General features: G+C 43.8%; 1 protein-coding gene across 3 annotated transcripts in view; it reads left to right on the top strand.

Annotated features, from left to right (window-relative positions):
• Window positions 1-2241: 2241 nt before the first annotated feature.
• Window positions 2242-20623, top strand: part of CD99 (CD99 molecule (Xg blood group)) — a 34821-nt gene continuing 16439 nt past the window's right edge. Inside the window, exons 1-2 of one of the 3 annotated variants that reach the window (XM_051633941.1) lie at window positions 2242-2410; window positions 2446-2535. In XM_051633941.1, coding sequence (XP_051489901.1) covers window positions 2475-2535 — 61 coding nt within the window. In that variant the 5' untranslated portion in view covers window positions 2242-2410; window positions 2446-2474. Of the gene's footprint in view, window positions 2536-20623 lie in introns of all 3 variants that reach the window. The other 2 variants (XM_051633933.1, XM_051633924.1) reach the window with 2 other exon arrangements.

Genomic DNA, 20623 nt, shown 5'->3' with positions numbered 1-20623 from the left:
GTAAGAAAACAGAATCTTTAACACCCGTCTTCCCGCACCAGCAAATTAGGCAAGAAAACTCAAGTATCTTAGTGAGTTTACACTTGGACCTGTCAGCTGAGGGCCCGGTGTGGCATCACTAGCGAACACAAGACTCAAAGCTGTTTTACCCATTTCCTGTCCCACTGGAGAAAAAGCAAGCTTCTTAAAGGCAAGATTATAGGCACATAGAAGGGTTTGGTTTGCAATAGACCTTAGAGATCACCTATTTTCACCCCTCCTGCCATGGGCAGGCACACCTCCCACCAGACCAGGTTGCTCCGAGCCCCATCCAGCCTGGGCTTCAGCACTTCCAGGGATGGGGCAGCCACAGCTCCCCTGGGCAGCCTGTGCCAGCGTCTCACCACCCTCACAGGTGTGAGAAACGTTTGTCGTGCCAATGAGCAGGCCCACACAGATCCTTCAGCGAAGCACAGTTTATTTACATCCTTGCAAGAATGGGTGACCTAAGCAAGTAGGCACCCACCTATAGCAAGGTGAATAACGGTTTATATTCCCTATTCCCGACGCAAAATTCCCTCCCCTGTTTCCCTACTGGCTGGGTACTCCAGGGTTTACAGCCTATCCGACGCTTCAAATTATCCTATAAGTTTCCCGCCCCTGTTTACACATTCCATTCTAGCAGTTTACTTTTTACCTTTTAAGGTAAATTTTTGACCTTTCTTGCCCCCTTGGCTGTCTTCCCAATTAACAATCTACTGGTGTCATCCTGCCCTGAGGAGCAACATAGAAGTAGCTTTGTTTGGCCTTATCTTGGGCCATAAATCCTTCTCCATGTTCAGATCCCCCAGATGGAGCCCAATTAAGTGCCTCAGTTTCTTGGCCCATAAACCACTCCAGGTGTCACTGGAATGTGTAGATATCTCTCAAACAAACAATTATATTCCTAACACTAAAATATATATCTCAAACAAACTATATATTCCTATATGTGGTCCTAATATAAATGTGGTCAAACAAACTATATGTTCCTAACACTAGAATATATATATGTGAACCAAACCAAACACTACATTTCTAACACTAGAATGCAAAATCAACACTACCATTCATTTCTAACACAGGGAAGAATTTAATTCTAAGATCCAATTTAAATCTACCCTCTTTCAGCTTGAAACCGCTCCCCTTCATCCTATGGCTACATGACCTTGTAAAATCTCCACGCCCAGCTTCCCACTTTAGGTGTCCCGGCGTTGTGGAGCGAGTTTTCCAGAGGAAAAGACAAGCCCGCCGAGCGTAGGGACGGGAGGGACGCACGCCCGTCCGTCTTCTGCGGCCGTGCCCCGAAGCCCTGCCCCTTCCGCAGCTCGCCGGCGCCCGGAGGGACGGGAGATCCCGCTCCCGGCCCGGGCGCTGGGCCGCGGGCCCTGCGGGGCAGCCCCGCCGTCACGGTGGCCGCGGGGCTCCCGGCCCCCCCCCCCCAGCCCCGGGAGGCGCCGCTTCCCGTCGCGGCGCCGCTGTCCCCACAGTCGGGTCTGTCACCCGCTGTGCGATAAGCACACACACACACACAGAGAGAGAGAGTCGCGAGATTTGCTTTAATTCCCAGTTCTTTGCAGTAAACGGGAGCCAGACGGTACTCCACAAAGCAAACTCCCCGAAGGACAGGGGCTACTTCGATGCACAGAAACACGTACAATTACTTCAGCTCTAATGATACTCTACCATCGTAGACATGAGCGGTTAACTAGTTCTTCCCTTCCATTTAAAGTGACAACGCCTAAAAATGTCGCCACCTATGCCCCCAGGGGAGGGGGCTTTTCGTTCCTCCAGCCTATGGGCGGGCGTTCTTGCATGCTAATAGTACATCGATATGCTAATGGGACGTTAGGAAGGTGAGCGCAGTCCGTCGGGCGCTCCGCTGCGGGCTATCCCCGCTCGCCCTGCCAGGCAAGCTGCGGGAGGACTCGCTTCACGCCTCCCGCCCGCCCCGCAGCCCTGCTCTCCTGCGGGCTGCTGACTGCCAGCCGGCGTGCTTGTCGCCAGTTCTCGCCGCCTTAGCTCTTCCTCTTAGTTCTTGCAAGTTCTTTTTAACTCTGCGTGCCTCCTTGTTCTTTTTTTACGCGCTTTCCCCATCCCCCCCCCACCCCGTCTCCCTGATCTCGGTTAATAACCTACATCACCCCTCTCCGCTCCAGCGCCGTCCCGGCCGGAGGGGCCGCCCCTGTCACCCCCAGCAGCTCCCGCCCTCCCTCGCCCACCCGGCTGAGCAGCGAGCTGGGTGTGTCCCACGGGTCCCACCCAGCGGCGGAGGCCGGCGCGGTGCCACCCTCCGGCGGGGCGGGCGGAGCTGCGGCGGGTCCCGGGCGCGGCGGGCCGGGAGCGGCTGGCGAGGCGCGGGCGCTGCGCTGTGCTGTGCTGTGCTGTGCTGTGCTGTGCTGTGCTGTGCTGTGCTGCGCTGCGCTGCGCTGTGCTGTGCTGCGGGACGGGCGGCAATGCGGCGCTGGAGGCTCCTTCGCTGGGCGGTGCTGCTCGCCCTCCTGGTCCCGGCCAGAGGTGAGGAGGGGAGCGGTCCTGCCGCGGACCCTCGCTGCCCCGCCGGGCTTCGGGAGGGACCGCGGGGGTCGGCGGAGCGGCCGAGGGACGGGAGGAGAGCGGGAGGGAGTCGGGGCGGGTCCCCGGGGCACCGGCTGTCCCCTCCGGGGCTGGGAAACGGCGCTTTTTCCCTCTAGCCCCCTTTTTTTGGGGTTGTTTTCTCTTTTTAACTAACTGCCAAAGTATTTCTGACTTTTCTGCCCGCCTCCCGCACTGGAAACCTTGTTTTTAATCTCTTCGGTGAATACGTGGTACTCGCCCCAGTTAGGCTCTTGGGTGCGGGGGGGGTCCCTGAAGGAGGCTTGGAGGGAGTTTCGGGGCGGTGGGGAGCTCTGCTGGAGTTTAGCTTCCTTTTTAGGAAAGAAAGCAGAGTTACGGCAGTTCCAGGGTATCAGAAACTCAGCCGTCACACCACAGTCTCTTAAAAAAAAAATAATAAAATATGGCCGAAGTGCAGGGTAAAACACACCAGTGTCTTTTCTGAGAAGCTTCTCATGGCTTCTGTGCGTATCAGGAACGATTTTCTTGAACCCTGATAAAAACGGTGTGGTAGCATGTTGGTATTTGATATAAGGAAACAGTTTGGGTGGGGGAGAAAAAGTAACTAGGTTCCAAAAGCCAATTTTTTTTTTCAGGTGGAAGGCACCTAAACTGGAATTCTCAGTGCAAGCTGTCATTTGCCATCCAGCCTGTTCAAATTCGGTTCTTCTGCTGTAGCCCTATTGTGGTCTTTACTGCTAGGTTAGCAAAGCTGAGCTCTTGAAAAAAACAGTACAATTTTACAGTAACTGCTTTTAAAACTGACAGATGATTCAGGTTGCTGAAATTGAAATACCGTCTTGCTACTTTTGTGGAAAACTTGCTCCTCTACCTCTGCAAGTAGTCTTCACGGTCATGGACAGCAGGATCTTTGGTGTGATGCTCTTAAGATGTGGGAGTATTTGGAGTCGCACAAAGAATAGTCTTTCTAAACTTTATGCCAAGAAGTTTGGGGGTGAAGAGAGTCTGTCTGGCTTATGCTTCGCCAGTGGGAAAGCGCATAAAAACTGCATGTTTTGAATTCTGAGGAAAACAATGCTACATTTTTAATAGATTACTCTTTAAAAAATGGTTATTTTATCTGTATACTGGTTAATGCCAATAATATGAACCAAGCAGATAGATTGTAATAAGCTGGGATGCTTTTTCCTTAAACAAAATGTGTAAGAATTCCAGAAGTGTTGAGAATGTCAGCCTAGGAAGGGTGGGGCCCTTCAGGGGAACTTCAGCTTTGTGGTGGTGTAATCTTAAATAAAGGCAAATCTTGATTGCATACTTCTGAGCATTTTAATTTCACTGTTGGTAGGCTATCTACAGTTTTAATTTGCAGAGCTGCTATAGAAAGTTTAGGATCTTACCTTATGAGCAGTTCATCTGTTGTGTGACAGTTTTGGGATGACTGGTTTCATTGGGACTTGAAATTGAAGTGGACCAGTCTGTTCCTTCAGACTGAAAACTTCTTAGGGGATCATCCATAATAGGCACATGAAGGCTGTGAGTGTTAAAACAATATTCAACATATGAGGATTTGAAGGTTTTATTAAGCAAGGGTGAACTTTGTTATTTGAGCTTGATTAGAAAAAGAGTTTGCAGTTTTAACACTAAACTGGTATAAAAGTGTTGTCTAATTTGACAAATTTGATCTCTGCAAGTCAGACAAAACTTTAATTTATATATCATTTGGGAAAGATCCAGAGGAAGGTCGAATGTGAGTTTTTATATAGTCAGTTTCTATAGGGAATCTAACACCTTGTCCCTGCTGAGGAATGGGGTCTTTCCATTTCTCTCCCCTGTGTTTGGCCTGGTGCCCATCAGGGCCTGTACTGAGATGATTCAGCTTGATAAGTCAGCAAGTGACTAATCTGGTGCACTGAGTGTGCTCTGCAGCATGTCTGGTGGGCATCAGAGCCAGGGCAAGGGAGTGGCAGTGCCAAGCATCGGAGAGTGGAAATGAGGTGGTGGCACAGGAGGAGAGAGGGGAGGCTTCCTGCTTGGCCTGGATGTGAGGTGTGTGACTGGCTCATCCATTTTACATCTGTAAAACCATCAGCTTAGGGCAGCGTATAATTTTAGACATCTGGTTTTCAAAATACAACAACAACAAAAAAGTATTAGGCAGATCTTCTGTACAATTTATATTAAGAGCACAGCAGAAGGAGAACTAAACAAAACTCCATACATGTTGACTGGCAGAAAGCTGCTTTATGCAGACACAAGGCTCAAGAGCTTCCTGTGTCTCCTGCAGAAAAAAAGATCACGGCATAAAAAGCTGTCTGCTTACTGAGGATCTCGAGTTTGGACTCGGCAATATATGATTTAAATATACTTCGCAAGAATTGGGTAGAGCTTGTTGTTTGAAACTCAGTTGCTATGTGGAATGCTAGTGAACATGGGGAAATGAGCAAAATACATGCTGGAAGCTCAGGTGTATCTGTGTTGTAAGATCAGTAGCCTAAGGTGAATTTCAAGTGAAGATCTCTTATTCATAAGACTGCTGTAATTACAGGGCTAAGAGCAAAGGGAAGGAAACACTTGTGTCCCTGACTTTTTGTTGAACCAAGTCAATGTTGAAAGCATTTTCAACTGGTTGGTTGAAAGACAGTGAAATGTGTCTGTCTCTAATCTAGTAGTAGATGGACATTTCAGCTGGGGCAGGGAGGTGGCACAGGGACTCCCAGAATCTGGTCACTGCTTTGTGGGCTCTGAAGTTGTTTACCTTTTAAATCTGATTTTAAAAAAACCCTAAAAGTAATCACACAACTTTCAGTTGAACAATTTTAGTAGCAGTGCTAGTGTGCATACATGGCAGCATGAACTTGAAAAGCGCAGCACGTGTTTCTCCCTCTTTGTTTCCTCCAATTTGAAAGGGGTAGGAAGGTTTTTTGTGTGTTGATACTTATATAAAATGGCCACTGTACTGCTATATCAAAATGACACCACTGCAACAATCCTTAAGCTTTCCGTAGTTACAGTGATTTTACTTGGCAAGAGTTAAGTGTGACTCAGCCTACTGCCATGCAGTCAAGACCAATTTCAATATTTTCCTAATGTTACTCTGGTGCATGTGATGGGATTGCCTTTGCCTGAGAAAGGACTTTGCTTTAATTCTTGCTGTCTTGAACCTCTCACTGCAGTCCACTTGTATTTCATCAGGTGACAGCTATGTCAGTGAAATGCATTAATAATAGTAATCTGAATCAGTTAGGACCATCTTGCCAGGGGCAAGTCACTTTCTTTTAGGCAAACTGTTTTTCCGTGCCTTGATATGGGAACCTGCTCTTCAGGGTCTAGTAAAATTGTTTTGAGAGGTTATGAGGAAAACAGTCTCAATTCAAGGAATTTTTACTTAAATTAGCTTACTGTCAGTTAACACAAACTTCTAATCATGGCTTTGGGAACTGAGAGAAGGAAAATCAAGCTCCCAAGGTTCTCCCCCTTCCCTACTTTCAACTTAAGCCAAACATCCCTATGCACCTCATCTCGGCTTCCATGTTTTTTGCTGCAGGTCATGCTCTGTCCACCCCCTATGTCTTTGCTGAGATGACAGGCAAAGCAGGAAGGTTGTATACCTATTGGTTTTATTCTGCTGCTTCTCCTTGTTTCCTGCTGATTTTCCTCTGCTCTTCTTTGCTTCTCAGTGGCTCTGCCCCGGTGAGAGTTGCTTATGGTCCCTCAGGGCTGTCCCTGCCCTGGTATTGATGGCCCTACTGTGAGTGGCCCACAGCTGCAGTTCCTCTGTGGTGTCTTTGCCCTGATACAGATGGCTCATAGCTACAGTCCCTCAGGGATATACCCTGTTGGCATGGAACCTCTCCTGCTCAGAGCACATCTCCAGCAACATGTGCCCTGTGTAGTCTCACCCTATGCAAGGCTCTCAGATTGTCTTCTCATTTGTCCCTGCCCACACAGGAGGATTGGAACTAGATGATCTTTAAGGTCCCTTTCAAGCATTCTATGATTCTACAGTTCTATGATGTGTCTCTTGTGCCTGCTTGCTGATGCTTTTTCTTATATGTGTTCAAGCAGAAAGACTGTGCTCCTCTGATCAGTTGAAGATTCGGTGCATATTGTCAGTGTTGGTGCCAACATGACATGACTGTAAGTGGCACAGGGCAGTTCATGGGCCTTTCAGACAGGGCACCCTACAGCTCTCTGGGCCTGAAACCCTGTGGATTTCATGTCCTGTATGCTCTTGAGCAACATTCAATCACTTGGGAACTGCTTGGACAAATGTCTTGTGTTTTCAAAACACATGGCATAATTTATGAATGAAAATAAGATTGTCATATGCAATAGCACACTTAATTTAATTGTCACTTTTCTAAAGGTCACCTAGTAGGTAATTGCTTGTCCTCAAGTGATAAGGACTTCTTCCTTAGGGATTTCAGTTGCTGCAGGAGGATAGAAATGAACTTGTGTCTCAATTCTGCTGTCCTCAGGGCTGGCTGGTACTTTATCATCCAGTTGAGTATGTTTTTCTGCAATGCTGCTATGACAGGTTCCTACTTTTATGCTAAGTAGCTCCCCCTCAACTTCTTAGAGGTGAGATTCCCTTTCCCTTGAGCGCAGTTTTGAGTAAGCCATTGTACCATTCTACCTTTTCAGATGCCTGGAGATTAGAGGGGATATGATACATCCACTTTGCTCCACAGTCTTCCCCTTATTCTTGAACAGCTGTCATTTTGAAATGACTACTGCTATCTAAGTCTCGCCAAGGCTGCATTCTATCATGCCAACAAATAATTTTGTTCCATCTAGAGTGCTGCTGACATTTTCTTTCCAAGTAAAGCTTCTAAGCAGCCCATTGCTACCTTTGCCACTGGGAGGACACAGCTACTGCTGGTGTTGCTGGGGAGAAAGGAGCTGATCTACGTGCCAGGCTTCTCCAAACTTCCCTTTCTCCCATCATACATGCTGGTCCATCATTCATACTTTTCATGTGTATTGTATCATTCCACAGATCTAGCACTACCTGGTTGCTTGCACTATTGCTTCCTGCGACAAATCTAAGCTGCATTCTCTGCCCTAATACACAAGCATCAGTTTTGTGGATGTACCTGGCTAAAAATAGCTTTTCTTTTTGCTCACACCCTAAATCTGTGCTGGCAGGTTGAGCCAACTGGTCAGCCTGGTTATTATGTTTCTCAGATTGCCTTTGAATTTCAGGTATGTGCATTAACACCATGTGTTCAAGTGGATGTTTCCCTGAGTAGCTGTTGTATTACTTTCCATTCTTCTGTAGCTCAATGCTGCCAGCTATCACGATTCCAGTCTTTGAGCCATTTCTGCTCTGCGTTAATGATCACTCGGGAGTCTGTGTACGCTCAGGGCCACAGATGATGCTGAGCATGTTCCAAAGCTGTTCTGAATGCTATTACTTCTGTGAACTGATGGCAAATGCATCCCTTTGCAGGTGGCAGCCTCACTTCTGGAGGGGCTGCAAGCTGCTTGTAGTCCTGTTTTCTCCTCTGGTTTTACAGGATCCATCAGTAAACAAACTCCATTGGTTATTTTCAGCATATGACTCATCATATGCTGGGGTATTTTATAGCCAGAGGAGTTCAGGCTTCTTTGTGTTGTTGGTTTGCTGGTCATGGAGTAATGAGTCGTAACTGCAAAAGATAAAGATTACCTCTTGCCCATTACTTAGTAATGCTTCAAGAGTTTTTCCTCTAAGTGATACATCATCCGTGCAGTGGAGAAATTCACTTGAGATACTGCTTTAAAGTTTTGCACATGATGCCATCCCCGACGGTAGGGCGGTGTTTCCACCCCTTGCAACAGCCAGTTCCGGGCATATTGCACACCATTCTAGGTGAAGGCAATTGGGATCATAGAATCACAGGGGTTGGAAGAGACCTTTGAAGACTGTCTAGATCTCTCTGAATGTCTGCACAGCCTTAAGGTGAATCTGGCAATCATCCCAGCTTTGTATCATCAGCAAACTTGCTGAGGATACACTCTATTCCCTCATCTAGATCACTGATGAAGATGTTGAATAAAACTGGGCCCAGTAATTAACCCCTGGGGAACACCACTAGTCACAGGTCTCTGACTGGACTCTGCATTGTTGATCACAACCCTCTGGGTTTTATTGTTTAGCCAGTACTTGATCCATCTCACTATCCACTCTTCTGACTCACACATCCTGAGTTTACCCGCAAGGATGTTATGAGACACTGTCAAAAGCCGTGCTGTAGTTTAGGAAGACAACATCCACTGTTGTCTCTGCATCTATCCATTCTGTCCCACCATCATAGAAGGCTATCAGATTTGTTAAACATGATTTCCCCTTGGTGAGTCCATACTGGCTACTCCTGATAGCCTTAATTTCTTCCATGTGCTTAGAGATGACCTCCAGAATAAGCTGCTCCATCATTTTTCCATGCACAGAGGTGAGGCTGACCAGTCTGTAGTTACCTGCGTCCTGTTTCTTGCCCTTTTTGAAGACTGGAGTGACATTGGCTTTCCTCCTCAGGCACCTCTCCCGTTTTCCAGGACTTTTCAAAGATGATGGAGAGCGATCTAGCAATGACTTCTGCCAGCTCTCTCAGTATACATGGGTGCATCCTATTGGGGCCCATGGATTTGTAGATGTCCAGTTTCCTTAATTGATCTTTAATTCAATCTTCTTCAATCAAGGTAAAGTCTTCCTCACTCCTGACTTCTTCTGTCATCAAGATCTCGCTTCTTCAGCCAGGGGGACTGAAAAGAAAGCGTTTCAAACATAAGTTGTAACATACCAGGTGTATTTTTTTTTTGGCTTCTGGCTCATGTAAGAACTGCAGCATGCCTGGAACTACAGCAGCTGATGCAGCAGCTATGCAATTTAAAGCTCTGATGTCTCTTGTTAGCTGCCATTCTCCAGTATGCTTCTGGACAGGCTGAACAGAACTATTGTAAGGTAAATATGTTTGAGAGCCCCCCTCCCCTTATTTTGCCAGAGAATCAGTTGCTAATTACTTTTTAAATCTCACTAGTGGCCCCTTAATCAGTTCAATGCCTCTTCTGGCAAATATTTGGGCTCCTAAGGTAAGAACAAGTGGGTCTGAGTACATACAACATTGCTGAGGTCAGTGAGTCCTCTAGCTGGTTCCCTCTTGTGTACAAAGCACACTGCCTATACCAAAAGCCTAATGCCTTCCTGTCTGTCTATCTACAGTGATCAAGAAAGTTGAGTCCGAGGAAGGCAGGGGCAAGTAGGGATGGTAGCATCGGATAGGAGCTCCCTGGAGTCTTGTCTCTCTTCCACTAGAGGTAGCCATGTGTCTCTTCCCCACTACTCATTCATCACGGCTACACGAGGATAATAAGGTGCATTGAACAGCTGTCTCCATTAAGGCATGATGTAGATGGGGCCAAGTAGAGCCTGGCCACCTTACCCAGACAGCCCAATAAATTTGGTTATCTACAGCTGCTGCCAGGTGAGCAGCACATCCTCAGAGTACAGAGTCTGGGTTGTCAGAACAGTATGTAGGCTGGAAGCTTGGGGCAGGAGAAGGCGGTGGTTGAACTGAGCTCTGACTCTGCCCTGTGCTCACAAGCCCCCAGCTGGCGATGCTGCATTGCTGAAGGGCCTTCCTTTCAACTTGGTCACAGCCTCTCTCCTTTTCTGTTCTGGAGCATCTGTAAGTTCCAGCATCTACCACAGGAACATGCAGAATTACTATTCTTTCTAGGCATTTTTCCCCAAGATTTGCTGTACTGCTGGAATGTCAGTATTATCCCTGTGGTGTTGTTGTTAATCCTACAACATGCTCCCTCCAGCATGGTACACAGTAGGTCACTCCTTAGTTAACAGAAGTCCCACCCTGTTACCAGCCTGTGCTAACTAGATCCTGCAAGTTATTCCCAATAAAGAGAAACAGTGTTCCAGCCTGCCTGTCTTGCCCTTTGTCTCTCTGTCTGTGTCTTATCAGCTGCCACAGGAGGTCTGTGTGCCTTGCAAAAGTACACACTGGCAGAAATAGCATTGAGTCAGCTTTTCTACAGACTTGGGATGAGTACTGCAAAAGCTTGCACTTGGAAGGTGGCTTGATACCATAAAAACTAGTTTTAGTTTGCTTTTTCATTAAAAAAAATAGTCTTGCCTTTTATCTACACCTGAAAATTTGAGTCTGGGAAATATTTCCCTGCTTGCTGCAGGAAAGCATGTTGTTCACCTGTTGAAAATAAAAATTATTGCAGTGATAATCATAAACTCCTTTTAAACTGGCTTAGTTGCTCCATTTAATGTGACTGGGGAACCCAGAAGAATAGCGTCCGGAAGATTTTCTACAAAGAATTCCAAATAGTTGCACAGCAAATTCCTGTGACAGTCCAATAACTTAGTTCTTCATAGCATAAGGCTTATTTATGATAGTTTTTTTCTAAATATAGAACAGTTTCTTTAAAACACATAATTAACAGGTCAAATGCAGGAATCATTCCAACACATTTTGGCGAAAAGGTTATTTTAAAAGAAAACATATTTTAAGTCAGGTCTCACATGACATCATTATCGTTGGCTGTATAACAAATACAGTTTTTTTCCTTTCTGAAGATTTTGGTCACCTGTGAAGAGCCCACATACTACAAACATCCTGTAAATGGCATTTTTAACTGTACTTGTAAAAGAAGACCTCTTGACTGGGGCAACTGTTAATCAGCTACAGGTGTTAATTACATTCTACTTTTCTCATAGCTTGAGTCCTGTAAAACTTCCATTTGATCTGTTGTTTCTTCACAATTTTTCACCAGAAGTGGTATTTGTTTCTTGATGTGTGTAAAGTATCCATAAAGCTCATTTCACTTTGAGCCAAAGAGTTTTAATCACAGTAAAATCAAACTTTGTTTTCAAGATAGCAGTTGTTCTCTCTCATCAGGTAGATGTTATGACTCTGTATACAAATTAATCTTTCAGTGAAGTAGTTCTTTTTGATTAAACACTCATTGATTTCATTGGTAAAAATCAGATTTTAATTATAAAACTGTCTTTCTATGCCTTTTTGCTGAACCATGGGAAATACTGCTTGCTTCTTTTCTGTTTGTGAAGAAGTCCAATATTCTGAAGGAAAAATGAAGTGTTTAATTGGTATTTCTAGGGCAATCAATTCTGCAAATCTGGTTATACTTTGCAGTATTGGTAGTATTACTGGTTTTATCAATGCCATGAAAATACTACACTATAAGCCTTCTCTATCTGGAAAAAACTGAAGTGCTTAGACTTACTTTACCACCACTTATTTCTTCCTTGTGATTTGGAGGAAAATACTGAACGTGTGTGAAGAGGAATGGGGCTAATTGTGATAGTAGTAGTAGCATGATGTGGTGAATTAAAAATAAGTGAGGCAGATGTCTTGGGTGTAGGATACAGTTTTCATTATAGCTGATGCTATTGTTGGGTCAAAACAGCTCTGGAAGCACACAAATCCTTGTTAAATTTAGGAACATGAAGTTTTGGGACAAGGTTTGGGGGAGGGGCTTGGGGAAGACTATAATTTTCTATACTTCTATCTTTATCTTTCCATCTGCTGTTTCTTCCCTGTTCTCCAGCTATCCATATCTGTCTGTATTTTCCCTCTTTGACACCAGTGTTTCTCAGTACATCTTAGATGCCAGGCATCTTGCAATTGAACTGCAAATCCAGTAGTTACTTCACCAGCTATTCCCTGCCCTCTCCCTCCCCAAACATTGCAAATGGGTTATACAGACATTACTACTTCGGATCAGAGCTGTCCCTGCTTGTCTTAGCCAGCAAGTTTGCAATCTGATTAATGACATCCCTCCCCCTTTCTCTTCCCACAAAAGCTTCCAGCTTTCCTTTTTGCTATTGTGGCCTCCTGTAAAGGCCAGCTCTTTACTGTGCCAATTAAGCAGGGATGTAGATGTTTTTTCCTCAAAGCATCAGGTAGGAGCTGTGATTCTGAAGCCTGTGGCTGTAGTGAGCTAACAACTTAGCTGCATCCAAACTTCTCTGTCTCCTTCGTCCTCTTCCCTGCCCACTGCTTCTTCTACTCCTTTCCCTTGGATGTTGCCTTTGCATCTTTGTCACTGTCTCCACTATATCCAGGCACAGCTCCCCTTAGGTTGTAATTCTTACCTGTCCTGAGGACAATTTTTCCATCCACTCCTGTTGCTTTTGTGTGTTGTTCTACAGATGGTGTAAATTTGTAGTTCAGGCTGAAGACTGGCATGTGTTGTGGCTGTGAGCAAGTGATAACACTGGATTTTATAATTTGTTAGAAGGTGATACAGAATCAGAGTGGAGATGGTGAAGCTATTTTGCAGGGTGGACATGGAGAATTCTCAATAACATTTTTTGTCTTAATGTAGCTGAAAAGAAGTACTTTCACAAGATGCACTGGAACTAGAAATGCTTACAGTTTCACTGTATGTTTTGCTGAGCACATGATCACATTGTAACTGCTAAGCACATAGCCTTGGTATAAAAGGGAAGATTTATCTTGTTCATCAAGTAGTAATGGTGAAGAATGGGAAGTAGAACGAACAACAACCTGTTTTAAAATGAGAAAAAATAAACCCGGATCTGACAACACCTAGGCCACTTTTCTGCCTGTGACTGCTGTTTACTTGTTTTCTAACTAATTATTTTTTTAACTGTCTGGTTTGGGCAACTAAAGCCATCCACATTGGCCTGGGCGCATGCAGTATCTCTGTATGCATTGCTGTCTTTCAGAAATATTTTTTTACTTAGTAATTTTGTGTACATGATACCGAGTAAGTTGAAGAAGAAAAAATTAACCTTCTCCTGTAGTTCCCCGTTGCCCAGAGAAGCAGGCTACTGTCATATGATACGTCCTGTGGCTGAAGCTACTGTGCATGTTTCCAAACCATTGCTGGTGTGGTGAGCTGCAAAATCCTGGCTTACTGAATTGTCTTTTATAGCAACTCTGTCTCAGTTAATCCCTTCATAGTAAATACTTGCAGAAAGAGAAGGGCCAGTGGTGCCACTGAAACGTGTCAGCAGTTGAAGTTTGAGCAGAACAATAGGTTTTGTTAGAAAATTAGTTTACTAGTGCCAGAACTGATTTAGTCTCAGAGCAGTGGATTAAAATATTAGCTGAATCATTGCAAACCACACTACTGGGTTGGGTTTCCTCTATCCCTGCCTCCCACACAGGAAGCTGTCATTGTAAAACCTAAAGTCTTCCTCTTCTTTCTTTTAGCAAAAGCTGTAGTAGCTATTTTTAACTATGCAGAATGATAAATCTGAACAAGCCACAATGAAAAAGAGTAGAAAAGCAAAGTAAATTTTACTGGTCAGGTAATGTTTCTGACTAGATTACGGATTTTGTTTGAATTTTGCTATTGGTATACAAATTATTTGAAGTGGTGAGTCTTATGGTGAGGAAGGTAAAAGAAATAGGCCATGAATTGAAACTGTCAGCTTACAAGTACCAGCAGACATAAAACAGTCCTGCTTACTATGACCCATCATTTTGGTGTACTACTGTAAAAATAAGAGTATTCTTCACTTAGTTATATGCACATTGCAAGTGTATATTTCAACTAAATTTTACTTTAAAGAAGTAATTTCTAAATGGAAAGCCAAGTTCCATTTGCTTGTTCATCGTTAGTTATAACTTGGATTCTTTTTCCTTGTTCAGAGTGAGGACTATTTACCACTCTAACTGTTCAGTTTCTGAGCTTCTACTTCACTGACTGCCAGATCACAAATCATGGTTTCTTAATTGTTCCTTCTTCCATGTGCTAAAATTCTACCCTCTTTTATCTAGTTCAGACCTCCCTAATCTTTCTGCAGCTGTGCCTTGTTGCTGTACTTCCCTTTCCTCTGAGCTAAGTCTGGGAATGCTCTTCCATCCCTTCCTGCCCCAATCCAAGACCCTATTAGAGGTGCAGAGTATGAGCAGATGAAGATGCAGACAAAACAAAGTGCTGGTGATTTCTGACCATTTGGTAAGGAGGGAAGTTTCCAGTGTATCATCTTACATGCTTATCACTCTGTAAAGTGTTTTACCAAATATGGGGGTGAACAGAAAAAGTCTTGAAGTCAAGGCTCAAGAGATCATACGATTGCCCTGAAAACACATCTCCCTTTCTCGACAAAAGACTGGGGGGCGAGGAGATACTGAACTGTGCAGGTGCATATAGAGGTTTTCAGTGCAAAGAGAGTTTAGAATGTTACTGTCTGAATAGGAGTATATATAAACTTCTGGGTATAAAATAGCATTAGATTTCTTGGTGCCAGTTGTAGTTACTTTCAAGAGAACCAATGAATTTATGAAGCTGTACAACAATAAAGAGCTTGAAACCTGCTTGGGTAAAGCAGTTTTCTTAAATTAGAGACTAATATTTTGATTAACCAATGTTGTAGTCTTTTCAGTGTATTTAGCTTTTAACTTTTGCTGCTGGCTGTGATTTGGGTTGTTATCCCAGTGCGTCTTAACATTCAGGAATCTGTTCATGAATATGAGAAGACTGAGTGTTCAAGGGGCCTCAACTGCATGCCCCTTCCCAGCCCCACCATATTGTCTTGTGTCCATCTTGGTGCTATCAGTGTGTATATTGCTCCATAATTTTCTAAGCAGAATTTTGACTGCTTGTGATATACCCACTGTTCTGAAGGATGTGCTACCAAGCAAGCGGTATTATGGGTATTGGTCAAATGCAGAAGAGTTCTTGCCAAGAACTGCTAAGGCTAGATGTCTGCTACTGAGAGGCTAGGACCAAAACACAGAATTGCAAGGGTAAATATTCATGTGCTTGAGGTGTCCCAGCCAAATTGGGGGATGTTGAATGTGGTTTTAGACAGGGTTCTTATACTCTTCAAACTAATGACTAACACCCATGCTACTCATGACTAATCATAGTAAAACTTTGCAAAGTAACTATATTTCTGCAGTATTCTTGCTGCTTGTCTGTGCAGAGTCAGTCTTGCTATAGTTAATTATCTCTGATACCAGCCAATGCTGGGAGGGTTTCAGAGACTTGTTAGAGGGGCTAGGTTGCAGGTGTTATCTTGGCTGTCCAAGGATATCTTTTATCCTTCATGGACAGCTCTAAGCTTCCAAGAAATAAAATTCTATTTTACTGGGCTGAGCTGTCCTTTGGTTTCTTTTGCTTTGACATGAACAAACCCAAAGTCTCCAATAGAATTCCACTAACTGATTACATCCCAGTGTATAATGTGAGCTAATATATATGAATAAACTTAATACACTTTGATGCTATGAGGACTAATTGCTATAATAATTGGGGATGAGAACTTTCATAACAAGAGTAAACGTAAGCTTTGTGGTAAATGCACCTGGTAATGGAAATTTAGGCTATGTGAGTAGTAGCTGCAAGGCTTGTCAGCTTTGTGAAAGCCTCAAGTCCTGTCTCTCAAGCAGCTTAAACTTCGAAGCTATAAATTGTGAGCAATGTGTACTTAAAGGATTTGGTTTCTTAGACGCTTACTGACATTTCTTATGAAGGCAGTATTTCAAAAGTGGCTGAAAGCAAAGTAGATGCACACTGCCTTCTTGTTCTTGGTGGGATTTGAGAACAGGGTTTCCTAAGACTGCTTCAGAGCTCCTGGTCCAATCCTGGCACAGGTTTCTGAAGAGGGAGTGATGGAGAGCAAGGGTCTCTTCAGCCTGCTGTGCCTGTTCCATGAGCCTCATTGGGGGAATGGTGATTGTGCTAGCACATGAGACTTGGGATGAGGAGCAGAGGGTGCTCCTTGCCTGCCCCAGAGACTGAAGAACTGGGCTGATGGAAAGGGGGGGCTTCCATAGGAGCTGTATTGAAGCAAGAAAAGGCACTGGCAGCAGTAGCCCTGGGTGTGGGGTGTCACTGCACAGCTGGGGCCAGGCATTGCTGACATAAAGTAACTTCATGCCTAATACACAGAGTGATACCTTTGTTGGTTAGGGCTACTAGAAAGAAAAGTACCAAGAACTGAAGAGAAGTTACCTAGGAGGTTGAAAATTGCAGCATGTCTAGCACTTGCAGGTACGAGCACCAACACACGGGCTATAAATAACATGAGGTTAGGCAATAGTTAATCAATTACCTGCAGCCTTTTTCAGAGGTACACTCCACTTGAATGGAGAGGAGACTGTGCTTCTGTCTGCTGGTTGCATTATGCCTTAGTCCCTGAATTTACATGAGAGGAAACTCAGCATTTTCTTTTTAGAAAATACTTTATTAAAACACTCACTAATTTTAGTAATGCCTTTATTTTTGGTGAGTTCAAGTACTTAGGTGAAATAGCAATAAGCAAAGCATATGGCATTTGCAAGCATAGTCAGGCCTTCCTGAAGTTACAGCTAAGAAGAAATGAGTGAAAATCATAGAATCATACAGTGGGTTGAGTTGGAAGGGACCTTAAAGATCATCTAATAAGTATCTCCAATATCTTTGTTGCCATCTGGATTCAGCACCTTTACTAAAACACCCCATTTTCCAAAATTTTTCCATCCTCTTTGATTCAGGAAAAAAACCCCACTCTTTCTGCAAAACCCTTTTCATCTCTTCCCACTTCCTATCCAAATGCCCCTAAACTTGTAATTTCTTGATGCAAGTACGTTGATCTGTGGTCTTGATTAAAGATGCAAGTTCTATCACCCAAATGTTCTTCCAACAGCCTTTGTTAATTTAGCTTGGGTTTCCACTTGCAAACAGAGACAGAGCAATGCATTTCTGTTTGCATCTGTAGAAGGAATTGCAGAAGGACAGAGTGATTTATCTGCAGCTGTATGAGTTTTGTAGCACAAGTTTAGTCCTGTGACTAGAACTGGTCCTGGTCACAGAACCATAAGGTGCTGAGGCTGGAGGATGCCTCGGGAGACCTTCCAGACCCACACCCCGCTCCACCAGCATCAACCACTGCAGGTTGTCCAGGAGTGTGGTCAGCTGGGGTTTGAGTATTTTTAATATGTAGGGGAGGTACTCTCTGCAATAAACAACTTTCTCCCCAAAATGGAAAATACTTAAGCTCTTTCCAAGCTGCTGTTTTTGACAGTGCTTTGGAAGTTCTTTTAAGCTTGAGGAGGAGATATGGGACCTGTTGATTTGCCATTTGATTTGCATTTTGATCTTGGTTTGCCAGTGAGGTTTGTAACTAGGAAGAGAATCACCAAGTGTGCAAACCATTTAGACCACTTGGAGGAAAAGTGGTCACATCAGTTATGGATGTGCAGAATTGCAAACTGAAAGAAAACAGCCAGACTGTGGTATACAGGTTGGCACTGGACAGGTTGTGATTAAGATGCCAAGTATTTGCTTTCATCTTCACTGCTTGATTGAAGGGACTCACAGGAGTTCTTAGACCTTTTATAACTATTGTATAGTTCTCTTTTACCCCTTCTTATTTCTGGGTAAGGAACTCAGCATTTGGCAGGACTGTTGCCATCCTGTTAATTCTCTGGCTTTGTGGCTGACTCAGTTCTTCTGTATGGTTTCTGCTGATTTAGAGCTATTCATTCTGCCCTCTTATTCCTACATCAAATCCTCCCCAGAAAACTCTGGTTTGACCTAATGTTTAGGGCCCCATTGTATTTTCTTACTTTCTGCTACTCAAAGGGTCAACAAAATTTGCCCAGTGCCTGAGAAACTTTTGGACAAGCAGAATTCCCCAAACTGTGCTTCAAAATAAGGGTTTTTCTTCTCCAATAAATGGCTTGTTTTATCATGTTCTGTTAAAAAATGTGACTACAGTCATTTAAATAGCTAGTTTAGAGTAAAAATGTGACCTTGCTGGCTTTTTTGCTTATTCATTTAAAATACTGGATTGCTTTTTTTGGGTGGAAGGAATACTTAATTATTAAAATATGAAAAGGTATCATAAATTAGTCTAAAAACTCATTTCTAGCAGTCAAAAAATCGTAGGCCACATAATTGCTCAACTTTTTCTGTACTGTATTTTCAAGATTGGTGCAAATAAAGTACTTTTCAGGGAAGTAACTTCTGGATCACTGTAAAAAATAAATATTACAGTTATTAGGGTAGTCATGTATCTTTTTGTAGAGGAAATAAATATTTTTATTGGTTGCAGCAGAGGCTTAAGTGACTTTATTCCTGTCTGATATATTAGTGCATGCCCAGATGTGCAGAAAGCAGACACTTCCCAGATGTAAAAAAACTATTTGTTTTTTGGCTGATGTACAGTTGTTATTTGTGTTTGTGCTATATTTATTTTAGATAGGAAGGGACTTTATTCTTCTGAACGGAACTTTATGCAGATCTTTTTGTTTTCTCTTTCCCTGCAGAGAAACTAAACTTGAAAAGCATCATCGATAGGTGGATGCTTATAGAATGAACAGGATTTGAAACAAACTGTGTGGGACATACTTTCATGAGACTCCAGGCAGGGCTAATTATAAACTGCTGCTTGGCAGGAGGAGTAAACATCCCATCTGCGTTGCCTGACGCAGAGGAATTTTGCCTGCAAACCTCTGCCCTGGCTGAAACGAATACAGTTTTAAGTTTGTTCCTCCACCCACAGCGAGTGATTTTCATGTTCTAGGGTCTCCATTTAAAACTTCAAAAAGGCAGTTCTTACAGCAGGGTATGGAAAACCAAGTCACCTTTCTGCCAGGCTATTTGTGATTAAATTGCTCCTCTTGGACGCATTGGAAAATAACTGTCAGGATGTTAACTCTGTAGTAGAAGCCTTTTATTGTTGGAAACTAAAGCTGGTGGGGCAAAACCTGGATTGGAATAAAGTACTTGTAAACTTAAAAAACAGTTGTAAGAGATGTGATGGCTTTGCTCTGTTATTTAAAGTATTTAATGAATAAGTTTCAATGTGTTGGCCTTCCTGTATTTTCTGTAGCTTCTGTTATGGTTAGGTGTTAAATATTGCTGCTCCTCCTGTTTTTAGTCCACCAAGGAGAAGAAGTACAAGATATGGGAGTATAAAATCCAGCAGTTTTATCTGCTGGAAATTGGAGAAGCTGCTTTTTGCCTGGTTGCCCAAGAGTTTATGCCCACGTGTCTACCAGCATTCTCATCCCCCAAGAGGGCTGCTAAACCTCATAAACTCTACAGAGATGAGAGGTCTCCTTGAGCTCAAGATTTTTGCAGATTTCACAAAAATGAGGGGCTAGGGCTGCAGGACAGACCAAAGTTGGTCAATCACCACCTGAATGAAATTAAGAAAGAGCAAGTGCAGGATCCTGCACCTGGGATGGGGTAATCCTGACTATATGTGTAAATGAGGGCCGGGAGGCTGGAAAGCAGCCCTGCTGAAGGAGACCTGGGAGTGGTTATGGCACCAAGCCTGTCAGAGTTCAAGGAGTGTCTGGACGATGTTCTTAGTCATAAGGTTTAGTTTTAGGTAGTCCTGTGAGGAGCAGGGTGTTGGATATGATGAATTCTATGGGTCCCTTCCAACTCAAGATACTCTATGTTTGTAAGTTAGTTGGCCACTGACAGAGCAGCAGGTAACATTCAGCTGTGGGACAGGGACCACTGTCATGTGGTCCATAGGCCTACAACTGGAAGACCAGCTGCAGCATGCAGGCGCTGTGGCACCCGCTGGTGCACAAGACACTGGTGAGAGAGAGAAGGAAGGAAGGAAGGAAGGAAGGAAGGAAGGAGGAGGGCACCAACATTTTTAGGAAAACAGAATTCAGGCAGCCTGTTGCTCAAGTCAGAAAGTTATGTTTGTGGTGATTCATTGCAAGTCTCCCTTCTTGGTGTGTCACCATACACGTGACTAATGAAGGAAGTTTCCAAAGCTTGCGTCGGCTTCTGCAGTGGAATGTAAATATGACTAATCTAATACCATAGCAGTAAGTAGTATCTGAGGGCAGTGATGAATCTTTGCAGGGGACTCCTGTTTACATAGTTCCTTGGCTCTCTTGAATACTCTCTAGCTTATCAGCTTTTCAAAAGCTTATTGCTCTTTTGTTTTACATGCTGTTTTTCCCCCTCTGACTCAAACTATGCTGGTTACTGTGGACAACCAGCTGAAGAGCTGTCTCTTGAGGTCCTGGTATTTGAGCTATGGACATGGAAGGAATACAGTATAGACACTTTTGAAGCATTCTTCAATCTG

The sequence above is a fragment of the Apus apus genome, chromosome 1 (genome assembly GCF_020740795.1).
Source record: "Apus apus isolate bApuApu2 chromosome 1, bApuApu2.pri.cur, whole genome shotgun sequence".
NCBI classification, from domain to species: domain Eukaryota; kingdom Metazoa; phylum Chordata; class Aves; order Apodiformes; family Apodidae; genus Apus; species Apus apus.
The sequence above is the reverse complement of the archived record's forward strand: the minus strand, read 5'-3'. Positions and strand labels throughout refer to the sequence as shown.